Source organism: Exophiala bonariae, assembly GCF_035927105.1.
Source record: "Exophiala bonariae strain CCFEE 5792 chromosome Unknown scaffold_9, whole genome shotgun sequence".
Lineage (NCBI taxonomy): Eukaryota > Fungi > Ascomycota > Eurotiomycetes > Chaetothyriales > Herpotrichiellaceae > Exophiala > Exophiala bonariae.
In genome coordinates, this window is record NW_027042484.1 from 229,319 (window position 1) to 241,415 (window position 12,097).

At 50.1% G+C, this 12,097-nt stretch overlaps 5 protein-coding genes across 5 annotated transcripts; 1 reads left to right on the plus strand and 4 right to left on the minus strand.

Moving 5' to 3' along the window:
- Nucleotides 1-1,317: 1,317 nt before the first annotated feature.
- Nucleotides 1,318-3,323, minus strand: LTR84_012918 (uncharacterized protein; the record flags this gene model as incomplete). The annotated part of the gene is made up of 2 exons (XM_064856424.1): nt 1,318-2,960; nt 3,014-3,323. The coding sequence occupies 2 exons, from the start codon at nt 3,321-3,323 to the stop codon at nt 1,318-1,320; spliced, it is 1,953 nt and encodes a 650-aa protein (XP_064707600.1).
- A 958-nt stretch (nt 3,324-4,281) lies between these two features.
- RPL37A (60S ribosomal protein L37A) lies at nt 4,282-4,681 on the minus strand (the record flags this gene model as incomplete). The annotated part of the gene is made up of 3 exons (XM_064856425.1): nt 4,282-4,345; nt 4,411-4,606; nt 4,663-4,681. The coding sequence occupies 3 exons, from the start codon at nt 4,679-4,681 to the stop codon at nt 4,282-4,284; spliced, it is 279 nt and encodes a 92-aa protein (XP_064707601.1).
- Nucleotides 4,682-5,906: 1,225 nt separating this feature from the next.
- Nucleotides 5,907-7,214, plus strand: LTR84_012920 (uncharacterized protein; the record flags this gene model as incomplete). The annotated part of the gene is made up of 1 exon (XM_064856426.1): nt 5,907-7,214. One exon carries the CDS (start codon nt 5,907-5,909, stop codon nt 7,212-7,214), a length of 1,308 nt encoding a protein of 435 aa, XP_064707602.1.
- A 581-nt stretch (nt 7,215-7,795) lies between these two features.
- On the minus strand, nt 7,796-9,289 carry LTR84_012921 (uncharacterized protein; the record flags this gene model as incomplete). The annotated part of the gene is made up of 2 exons (XM_064856427.1): nt 7,796-8,786; nt 8,838-9,289. The coding sequence occupies 2 exons, from the start codon at nt 9,287-9,289 to the stop codon at nt 7,796-7,798; spliced, it is 1,443 nt and encodes a 480-aa protein (XP_064707603.1).
- A 396-nt stretch (nt 9,290-9,685) lies between these two features.
- On the minus strand, nt 9,686-11,622 carry LTR84_012922 (uncharacterized protein; the record flags this gene model as incomplete). Its single annotated transcript, XM_064856428.1, has 2 exons — nt 9,686-11,241; nt 11,292-11,622. 2 exons carry the CDS (start codon nt 11,620-11,622, stop codon nt 9,686-9,688), a joined length of 1,887 nt encoding a protein of 628 aa, XP_064707604.1.
- Between the last annotated feature and the right edge of the window lie 475 nt (nt 11,623-12,097).

Here is a 12,097-nt window from a genome sequence, read left to right on the forward strand (position 1 = left end):
CCAAAGCCAACCTCAACTCCTACGAATCGAGGCTAAAGTGAGCTTTGGTCACTGTACCAATATCCAAGACCACCACTTGTACTTCTAAAACTGCAACTCCGGGAAGGGAATTCTGTTGGATGAGTAGAAACCAATTACTCTAGAACACTGCATTCAGTTTAAATAGCGTTGGCGCTGGTTAGAGATTATCACCAATAGATGGATTCATCATTCTCGTGCAAAACCCCTACACACCGCCCTTCACCTCAGTCGACTGTACCGCAACTCGTTTCGGAAAGCGGTAGGAAGCGAAAGTAAGAAGTAAACGGCAGGAGACTACCTGGATATGTTGGTGGATACATATATACCTATAGGTGTTGCATGAAACTATTGTTCATCGGTAGTGTTGAGGAGCGTTCACTTGACGACTTCAGTCGGATGAATCATACGCGAGTAGAACGGGCAGCGCGTGGCCAACAGATGTCTCATGTGTGGATAGCACGCCGAAGTGGCGATGCGGAGGCAAGACAACGCGAACGGCGCGGACGTGTGTCTCGACTACACTGTAAGGGGAATGACTATCTGGAAGCGAGTTGTAGATCACACTGTGCTGACTGGTCACATGCCAGGTAAGTGGACGGGGAGACAATGCTCGTTCTGTCCATCTGAATTCATGTCAGATAGTAGCTAGTAGAAATCTCTGATAGTAATCCTGGACAGTCACAAGGCCGCTCGATTCAACGCCACGCTCTCATCATTCCATCAATCTCTCGTGTTTACCTAGTAGTATTGATACAGACACCATGCATTGAGATGAACTCAGCCCGTCCCAACCCCGCTACTTGTCCATGACTCCTCTTTCTCCATCCTACATGACTACCATCTCTCCAGAGCATGATATGATGCCGATACAGGAAGATACGCGAAAGTGACGCAACCAGAGTAGAATAATGAGCCAAGAGGAAGAGGAGCTGAACATTGAAAAGACAATCCCCTCATCCTTCGCCAGTGCTCAAACAGACCCCATGAGTAGAAGTATGAGAGGTAAACGCCGTGCATGACAATCATCATCCTGCATTCCGCGGAGAGTTCGCGGTGTAAAGAATTTCGTGCGAACGAAAAGGATATTGTCCTCTAGACAAATGTCACCGCCATCCTGTAGTGGTAACAACCGTGTACCGCCCATTATATAGTCCAGTTTCGTTGTATGTCGTAACTTCGTAGAATTTGTCGTCAAGTATGGATCAACAAGAGATCATCTCTCATCGACCAAGCATTCGGGGTGATGCACCAGCAAATCCAGAACGAACGCCGTTGTGGTCTTGAAATGCCGACTTGCTATGCTTTCAGGGCGCTGACTGCCTTGCTGACCTCTTCGCCTGCGACCTTCTCCCACTTGGCTCTGCCTTCGCCATCGAGTGTTCGAAGGTCGCCGATCTTGTCGTAAAGCATTCGCGATATATCTCGATTGATGTTTGTGTATTCGTCTTTGGTGATCTTTTGATCACTATAGTGTGGTTTGAGAGCGGCCGCGACCAGTCTTTGTACATCTTCTTTTGCAGATAATGGCATGTTCGTCCTGGTGGGAGAAGATTCACTTGGTAGTGGCTGAATAGGTGGAGTTGACGTGTTCAAGATTTGTGGAATTCGACTTCTAGGTCGTGGTTGTGCCAGAGGTGTAGCCAAAGATTGTGTAGGCTTTGGTGAATTGGCTTGCGGAGAGATTGCCTCTGCTGGCTTTGGACTGCTCGAATCTGGAGAATTGGGTCGTAACGGTGAATAATCAATCGATGGAAAAACAGGTTGTATGCTTGACGAAAGGCCGGTGGGAGATCCTGGACGGAATGCAGCCAGTGGAGGAGGTGTGGCAGAGGTGGCGCGCGGTGAAGAATGATTTGAAGGTAATGGAGATAATGCTGGTGACGAAGGTCGAGGTGAGCTATGGTCCGCAGGTGGACTTCCAGCTGGGCGAGGAGATGGCCGGTGAAGACCGATATTATGGGTGCTCGAACCAGAGTCCTCCACTTCCTGTAGAAGTGACTGGAGAAAGCTTGGTGCGCCCGACTCAACCAATGGCTGTCGTTGGGGAATATGACTTTGAAGTCTCGATGCCCGGGGTCGTGGCCTGGCCCGGGGTCGGGATGCTACCAACGATGGTAGACTTTGTTCAGTATCGCTACGACTAGACTGACTAAATCTTCGTCGCTTGATGGCAGGAGTTGATTGATCGTCGGTCTCGGCCGGTGAAGCACTTCGGGACTTTCGTTTCTTCTTACGAGATGAGCTGGGTTCATTCGACGACGCCCGTGCTTGCTCGAAAGCATTCCATGCCAATAATTCTTCTGGATTCTCGATGGGTGGGATTGGTGAGGATCTCAATAATCGATTTCGAGGTGTTGAGGCGCCTCCAGGACTGCTCGGTAGATTAGGTTCCGTTTCCCTAAAACGATGCCCAGCCCCATTCAGCTCAGCAACTTGCATACGTCGTCGCCAAGCTTCGTGTGTTTGACGGTTGGATTGAACATGCTGTCGATGACGTCTGAAGTAAGTGGCTGACGATTCATCGTCCTCATGAGGAAAATCCAGATCAATGTTGATTCGACTCCAGACTGTTTGCCATACTTGATTCCAACTAAGGTCATTGACAGTCTGAGTCCCACGTTGCCTGCGTTGTTGGCCACGAGTACGTCTGCGCGACCGACTGGGTCGAGACAGACGTGGTCGAGGATCCACTTCACGTACGGCTCTGCAGTTGTCACAAAACCATGCACCATAAGGCACCTCTTGTAGATCAACACAATATGTGTGCCACAACTTTTGGCAACTGTCACAGTACATGAGTACATCTTCATTATCGTCCTCTCCACAAGCCTGGCACTGTTGTTCATCATCCTCTTCATCGGGTATCTCCAGGAACATGGACGGGTCTAGTTCGGCGACCTGAGTGCGTTGTTCAACAGGGTAGGAGGAAATGACATCGCCTATGAATTGTCAGTAGATATTTCTGTATGCCTCGTCAAAAGAGAGGACTTACCATTGATGGCATGCATGAGTTCCACCAGATGAAAGCTGGCTCGACATATTGGACAACTGTTGGCCCTTTCCACCCAAGGAGTAAGGCACTCATTGTGAAGGTAATGACCACAGGGGCGAAGATGTGCGATCAACTCATCAGAAATGGAATCGGTGGTGGGTGCTAGGGTGGTATCTTGAGCATCGATAGACTTGGAGTCGGCGGCGCTGGGGTCATTCTGGGGAGACTTGGCAAGGGTGCTAGGAAGGGCTGAGGCGCCACCATTTCCGTTGCTCAAGTCTCCTAAACAGACTATACAAGTGTCTGACATACAGAGGTGCTGTCATGCAGGTTTTGTTGCAAAGTGATCACTGAGAAATTCATGGAGGCAAGATTGATTGTTGTTTAGTATTGGGGTTGATGAGTGGAAAGAGAAGGGAAGATCGAGTGGAGTTCAGAGGCGAAGCGTTTTAAGCGGCTAAAGAATGGGCAACTTTCCCGAATCCTTCACGTGAGGACCTTGATGGCGAATGTTGGTTCGTTGGGGAGGGGTGACGAGTCCCCACCTCCAATTCAGGCACATCAAAAGTGCTGATGCAAGACAGAATAGAAGCCTGCTCGTTGCCTAGACATTGAGATAGCAGGGATCAGGCCAAGATTGGAGACTCGAGGGATATAGGAAATGGTAACATTCAAACCTGTCTTCTCTCGCAGGGTTGTTCATATCCATGGGCAAAAGAGTACCTCGCAAGAGGGGCTACTATGAAGATGAAACTCCTGTCTCAAATAGCGGTGAATGCTAACTCGGTTGGGCAGGCCAGAATATAGCGCTAGCCACGTAGAACTGGGTCCTGTTGGTGACGCGAAGAAATGTTAAGCAGAAGCGATTGATTCTCGAAACTTATGGCATGCTGCTTTCGGAAAAGTGTAGCATTGGAAGCAGTGAGCATTGTCACAGAATCACTGTGGACCGATGTTAATCAAGCAGGAAGGGAAAGAACCGCAAGTCGAGGTGTAAATTTCAGAAAGAAAACGAGGTCGGACGTGGAGGGAGACGCCGAGAATAAAAGATTCGTTTATTCGAATTTTTGAGGTCTATCGGCTCGTCTCGGTCATGCGACAGGAAGATGCTTTCGACATGCGAAGGCTACCTGTTCTGTTTCTGTTCGAGACCGGTCTGACTGAGCGTTCATCTGTATTGACTTGCTAAAATGGTTGTTGGTGATCATAAAAGAAACCCATTTTTGGTGGTTGAATTTGAGAACTCCAGGCCCATGCTAATCCATCCCTTAAACCTCAGCAATTTCTCTCAATCGTCGAATGGTTGATCTCGTGGCAGCAGCGGCGGGGGTTCTAGAAGGAATAGTTGTTAGATATTTGACGTCCCAATATGTTCACCATTCCATCCCTTGACTTACGAAACTGTCCACGCGCCACCAGCCACTGTCTTTCCGCAGCCCTTGCAGTTCCAGATTCCAACAGAGTGTCTCTTGACACTGTTCTTTCCGCAGAAGGTGCAGATGTATCGGGCGTGTTGTGTGATTTCCATCTTCTTGACTTGCTTTCGGAGGGAGGCACCATAACGAGTACCGTATTTACCGGTCACACCGACCTCTGCGCGGATATTAGTCCTTTTCCTTTCCAGTCGATGTATTCTTCAATGAACTCACTCTTCGTGCGTTTCGTCATGTTGGCGAGTTTGAACGAAGGATATTGCGGATTGTGGGTGGTGGTGTCGTTGTTCAATCGACTCTTGAAACTTTGTCAAGGGTCGACCAAATCATGAAAGTGCGGTCTTGGCGTCGGATCAATTCAAATTGTTTGCTCTGTTTGCACCACAGGCAATGTTTGCACTGTTTGCACTTTGTTGGGCTCACGTGAATCGCCAGCTACGCCATTCGGTTAGGCTGTCCAGAAATGCTAAATCTGAAGGCGGAGCTGGATCGATACAGTAATCTTAGTGCTGAGCTAATGAAATAGAAGTCCGAGTGTTGATGCACGAGGAAGGCCATTCTGATTACGACTATCTGTACGAGGAACTCCAAAATGGCTGCGAATTTACAGATGGCTCCCTGGTCAGAATCCCGAGTTGTTGAATTGCAATTTCGGGCTTTGGAAGACAAGACAAAGCATGTCAAGCCACATATCATACCACACTGGCATGAACTCTTACTCAGATCAAAGATTCAAGGTGTCAAAATTGGTTGTTCTCCTTAGGTACGGGGTAACATAGGAAGGTAGCCAGCAAGCCAGGTACTCGGTGGTCCTCTGGGTGCATTGGGGCCGGACGTACCTGTGCGGCTGTGCCCAAAAATAACCAAACCCTTCCCCGCGCCTTCCCATGTGCTTTTCTGACCGAGTCTTGCTCGTTTTTCGCACCGCATGTGAAGCTACGGGTACCGCTGACTCGGAGCTTTACCGCGTAACTCTTCAAAGTACCTCTTACACCCGCATCATTGCCCCTAAGTCGATAACCTAAACCCCCCTAATGTTTGCCCCCCTTTTGGGTTATTACCGTCCAAGGACAAGACTCAAAAAGCAAGCCCCAATCTCGAATCATTCGCTGGACATAGGTTTCATAGCCTTGAGGCTTAAAGGGAAGGAGGGATCTCTCTCTCCCCCGTAGGGCTCAGCTGCTCGGTTCCCTTCCTGAATCCCCGCTTGGCGTTGGCGCTATCCTCCCACTGGCAACCAGGAGCCACATTTCTCGTCTTTCGAGTCTCACACGCATTTTATTGCTTTCTTGCTGACACCTGTTCTTGATATCGTGACAGCCCAACTTCGACTTTAATTACTCCCCTTTTCCCACCACTCTTTTGGCCCTCCTCCGGTTCTTTCTTGGACGACAAGAGAATTTGAACTCTCTGTTTGTTTCTTCAACTGCGAAGCAGCACAACCACACCACACGACAACAATGGCCGGCAAACGCCAATACGACATTGTTCTGCTGGGCGCGACGGGCTACACAGGAAAGCTAACTGCCGAATACATCACGTCAAGTCTTCCCACCAGCATAAAATGGGCCGTCGCCGGACGCAATCAGTCCAAGCTGCAGTCACTGGTCGACGAGTTGAAGAAACTCAACTCCACACGTTCCACGCCCGACATCATCACTGTCGCCAATCTCACCACCCCTGAGTTGACCGCTCTTGCCAAGAAGACCCGAGTCATCCTCAACACTATTGGTCCATACTACTTGCACTCAACTCCAGTCGTCGAAGCCGCCGCACAAACAGGCACGCACTACCTGGACGTGACAGGCGAGACGCCGTGGGTCAAGGAGATCATTGTCAAGCATGAGGCGACGGCGAAGAAGACGGGCGCGATCTTGATTCCCCAAGTCGGCGTCGAATCCGCCCCGTCAGACCTGGTCGCCTACATCGCAACCCGCCTGGTACGTAAAGTCTGGGACTGCGGCGTTATGGACATCGTAGCCTCGGTGCATGAGCTCAAATCATCCGGACCCAGCGGCGGAACGCTGGCCACCGGTCTCGGCATGGCTGACCACTACTCCGCCCAACAAGTCCGCGAGGCCTTCACCGACCCCTTCGTGCTGTCCCCAAGCCATCTGAAGCCCTACACCAAAGACAACATCTACCCTCGCAACCCAGAGCCCAACACGTACATCCGCACGCCACTCCAGAAATTCACCGGCGTATGGTCGTACCCACGCCTGGGCAACCTAACCACCTCTCTGGCCGCCAAGCCCAATGAGGCCGTGGTACACCGCTCCGCCGGCCTCAATCCATACTTCTACGGCTTCAACTTCAGCTACGAGGAGTACATGGCTGTCTCATCTCCCATCGTCGGCGTGCTGATCCATATCGCCATCTCAATCCTTACCCTCCTCCTCGCATTCCCACCCACCCGTGCAATCCTCAAAATCTTCAACAGCGTCAAGCCAGGCTCCGGCCCAGCCAAGGAATCGACCAAGAACGACGCATACGAGCTACGCGCCGTCGCCATCGCCGAGCAGCTCGCCAAGCCACCCCGCAAGGCCCTCGCCACCTTCCGCTACGAGGGCGGCAGCGTCTACGAACTCACCGCCAAGCTGCTCGCCGAGGCCGCCGTCGTCTTGCTTACCAAGGAGGAGGAGCTCAAGAACAAGCACGGTGTCGGATTTCTCACCCCGGCCTCTCTCGGTGATGACTACCTCGAGCGCCTCGATTCTGCGGGTGTGCAGATCAGCGTTAAGCAGATTGGTGATGTTGGAAGTAAGTAAGTGAGTGAGTGTGTGTCAGCGTGAGTGAATAAGTGGAATGCAAGGTGATGGGGATCCATGTGCCAGTGGATTCAGACTCGCGCCTGAGCAGGATATAAGGGATCCGAGAACATCGGTACAGTATAGATGGGTGCGTTGTTGGACGAGTGGAGAGGAGTGAGCCGGGGGAACGGAAAGAGGGATCTCGACAGTTGTTGCTGTAGCTGTTAGATTGATGTAGGATGTTGGGCTTGGACTTGAGGCCGCGGATGGGTTAAAGGGGTTTTCCTGTGATGAAATATATAAGTATGACCTTTCTCTACTCTTTCGTGGGTGTAATGTTTCTCAAATTACCACGGTGGCTTTACGAAGTGAACCTGCCACAACATGTTCTGAACAGTAGAGGCAGATATGTAGTTATATGTGTTGGTCGAGAAAAAACAACACCTAGTACACTACATTGTGGAGTGAAAGGAGGGAATAACTAAAGCCGTTCAACGCTACAATGTGCTGAGTCGCTCATCCGCTCAATGTCATTTGTTGGCTTTTGACCTACAGGCATCTGACAGTCTGCTGCAACTCCTATGCAATCCTGCTCTTTCTCAGATATAGCTGACTTTAGTGCCCATACCAATCGTGGCCCGGACCTTGTCCCAACTCTGACCAACTATACGTCGAGCTCGATCCCTCACTTGCTTTTGGCTGAAGGCCATGAAGAATGCAAGGAGGAAGAGTAGGAATCGGAGGAATGAGGTGGGATTCTTCGACAAAGTGCCGGCCATGTTGCGTGCCAGGTTTGACAATGCTGCGAACAACTGTCGGGCCTGCGCAAAGAGTGCGTTTTGATTCGTGGGTTTCGGCTTGCGCGTAGGTCGACGAGGTGTTTGAGCTGGAGGAGAAAGATGTGACCTGTTTGCGGACTGAATAGGTGCAGACGCAGGTGGGGATTGAGCTTTCGCTGTTGCTGCTGGAGCAGTTGGTTCTGGTTTGGGGGGAATCTTCGTCATGGGCGGATCTTTTGGCAAAGTTGTAGAGACTACTGGTGGGGATTCGGGTCCTAATGCAGCTCGAATGCTGTTTGGGCGTTCTTCTTCAATGCCATAGTCCACTTCACTACTGGTCCGTTGGTGTCTGATGGTATTCTGTGGTTGAGGCTGTCTTCTCCCGATGGCTTCATCCTTCACAGGTGGTGACAGGACCGGCGATTCTGGCTCCGTTTCTTCAAAGACTTCTTCCTCGGCTTCCTGAAAGGTTTCGTGCTCTTCACTGGCTTCCTGTAGCTCTTGCAGTGTCTGTAGAAAAGCTTCTCTCCTTTCCTCATCAAGAATGTCACTATTGGCAATGAAGCTTTTTGCGTAGTCCCATTCCTCATTTCGCGGGAGAACGTGGAGTGTGAATAATTCGAGGATCTTGATACGGGACGACAGATCTTTCGGTGTGTTTGTTCCATTCATACCTGGCCGACGGCCATTGCTGAGAGCGTTATTGAGCTGTGTAGATAAGTCCACGTCGGAGTGCGAGGAGGACAAGTAGGATTCGAGGCGCGCTTGGTTGAACTTTTGGTCCGGTGCCTGACCAAGGAGCAAGGTGGACCTAGTTTTCTGTCAGTACTGGAAGATTATCAGTGGGTGAGTCGGAACTGACAAGTTGTAGACGACTTCAGCATCGACTGAGTCCTCGCGACCTTGGTATCCATCTTTGACGACTTGATCCCAGATAGAACCACTCTGAACCTTCCTGACCATGGACCGGTATTCAGCTTGGCCGAAAACCTCCCTGCCTTCCTCTGGACTGAGGCTGACTATAGAGTTGAGAAGGGTGACATATAAGCTCCATAGTTTTATACGTTGACTTGTGGACGCGGTCGCAATCGGGGCTTGAGCTGGACTGTCTCCAGGTCTTTCTGTGTCTGGAGGATTAACTATGGGTTTTAGTGCCTCGTAGGCCTCTAGTAGCCGGCGGGTAAGAAATAGCTGCGAAGCATGCTTATATATTTTGGATATTTCGGATGAACTCCGTTTTGACGGTTGGTTGAGGGAGGAGACGGATGATGACAGATGCTGAGAGCTGGACTGGGAGTCGGGTCCTATTGACATGATGCTGGTAGGTTGAGGGCTATGATTGGGAGTCGAGGAACACTGACTACACCAGACCAGACACAGCAGAGGGATCAAGGTAGTAATTGATGGAAGCTTTAGGAGTGGAGGTGTTGCAGTCTGGAGATGGGGAAATGGGATTTAGAAGTCGGCAACCATAACGAGTTGGACTGGAGGAAGTCGCTACCACTCGTTCTTGCAGTCGCTCAGCCTCGGCAACTCTTCAAATCACGGGGCATTCGGGGAATTGGCTCCGGGCGAACTGCTGGTTGCAGCCGCCAAGTCTTGCCTCCTTTCTATTGCCCATGTTCAATCCTCCTCCTTTCTTTGGTATCAATAGACGCAGTGAGAATACATAATATCCATGCCTTTGGTTGCGAGTGCACATGGAGCACTTCAGATTCTTTCTGGTTCCTGTCCCAGATCCAAAACTCCCTCCTGAGTGGCATTCGCCTGCAGCTTGTTGCCAATCAATTTCCACAGGGCACCATCCTCCTCCCATCTTGGAAGCAGTTCTCCTTTCTCTACCATCTGCGCAATTCTTTTCTTCTCAATTTCTTTCTCTTCTGCTGCAGTCAGGGTATGGGTTGACTCATGTGGATCATCCTCAAGCATATCAAAAATGTTGGTCTTTTGTGATATGGACTTCAATTTTTGAACTTCTGCCTTCGTTGTCTGCGATGAAAGTGATGGAACTGCTTTGACGGCAAGCACAGTATCATTGTGCTTGACTTTGCTGATGTCTGTGCTTACATTCGTTTCCTGTGGTGTGTTTGCTTTCTCCATCACCTCCCCTGTGACAGAGGTTTGAGCCGTGAGTAAAGATGTGACTTTGCTCACAGGAGCGATGCCTGCTGCTCCCAACACTTGCGTGATGCCCGGAACACTGACCTCCTGTCCTGGTAGTTTCTGTGCCACCTCGTTGTTAGAAGTTTCCTCTTTCACCGGATCTGTTGTCTCGGCTACAAATTTTGCATGCTCGGCTAGCATTTTGATATCTTTACCCTCTCTTTTCAGCTTCGCAGGCAGTTTGAGACCGATTTTAGCGGTAACGAAACTGTCAAACCCAGCTTCGTGATAGTTGGCAGCGAACAGGTACCGGTCAAAGCCAGTTGGGAGGTGGATTGACGGTTTAGCCTCGTTGTTGAGCTCCTCCTCAACGGCCCGTAACGAAGTGTTCGACCACGTTGCACTTCCTAAAGTAGCGAGATATTTGGTGTCGAGGACGAGTGGGAACAGTGCGTGAAATTTGCTTGCAAAGTCCTCCACCTTTTCCGGAAGATCTCCAAAGAAGCATCGATACATGTTGACGATATCAGTCAAGCAATTGTGACCCACAATTGCTCGAGTTTGAGTTCCAAGCTGAGCTTGGAGATCCCGAATGAATGCATCACAGTCCCCTGGTTCTTTGCCCTCTTCAAAAGCAGATCGAACATAGTAATGGGGTAGCCCAGATATGTCACCTCCCATTATGGCTTCCAAGATCCACCGGAATCCAATGGCAAGGCTAACTTCGCGCTCACGATTTCGTGCCTTGGTTTCCTCTTGGTTTGCCTGTTGTTCGGCAGTTGGATTTGTCACTTGTACGAAATGGCCCATGCCGTGGGTTTTGAGCTTGGGGTATTCGTTCCTCACAACTTGGTGTGTAAGACGGACTTGATATCGATTAAGTGTAGTCGGGAGGGGATCCTTGACATCTTCGGCTGGGATGTTGAGAAAGCTCTCTTGGTCGTCCCTGGAAGCTGCCTGCCAATCATTGATCGACTTCTTGATGTAATCGACAAACAAGGTATCGTCATCTTTGAGAACCATGTCAGGAATTTTTGATCTTTTCTTGTCGTCTTCGGCTAGTTTGCTTCGGACTTCCTGTTCTTCTTGTCGTGAAAGGTAGTGAACTCCCTGCGTAAAAGGTGTTTCCATATTGAAGCCATTTCGCATCAAGAACGATATGGCTATAGGAGCGTTATTGGAAGTGATCACATGAGGTGAGAGGTAGCCTTACCACCGCTGTTATAGGACCATGTCCGTCGCAAGGTCGACTCTTTCAAGGCAGGCAAAGGGCTCAGATTGAAATTATATGGCCGCACAGAATAACGGCCCTTCTCGAGGTCTTCAGTGACCACGGTCACACCAACTTGCAAGATCTGATAGATTTGAGCAGCGGATCGAATCTCATCATAATTCTGCTGCAGGCTAAGTTTGCCAGAGCCCCCACCCGAAGTCCTACCAGCAACGCCAGAGAATTCAAAATCAAACGCAATGAAACGGCTTTTGGCGATGTGTTGAATGAGGTTCACTGCCTCGAAAGGGAAGCTAGCACCGGTAACATTCATCGCAGCAGGAATTGTGGGACTTGCCACCAATGGAGGCAGCAGTGATTTGAAGGGAAGGCATAAAAGTTTGCGTGGAAGACCAAACGCGCGAGAAAAGAACGAGGTCATCAATATGTAGAAAGAGGGCCAGAAGGAGTGATGGTTGCCTCCAAGGCTAGTGATGGCTGTTTGTCGTGAAAGTGTGAGGCGGGTGATGACATGTTGGATTCACTCTTAAGGAATCTGAACGCCCACGAAAAGGAGACTAGAACTGGCGACATTGCAGGATGCCATGGTGGACTGTATCCTTTGTTTTACAGTGTTCTAGTATAGTATCGAGCCTCGTCAACAATTCGATCAATTCTCATTTGAGGTTCATGGTGTCGCGTGCTTTTCTGCTAGAACTCGACCTAGATACCTAGGTACTTACATGACCTGCTTGGTGGTCAACGGTCGATTGTGTGGGGAATTTCTATTGCCCTCTCCTGCTCTACAA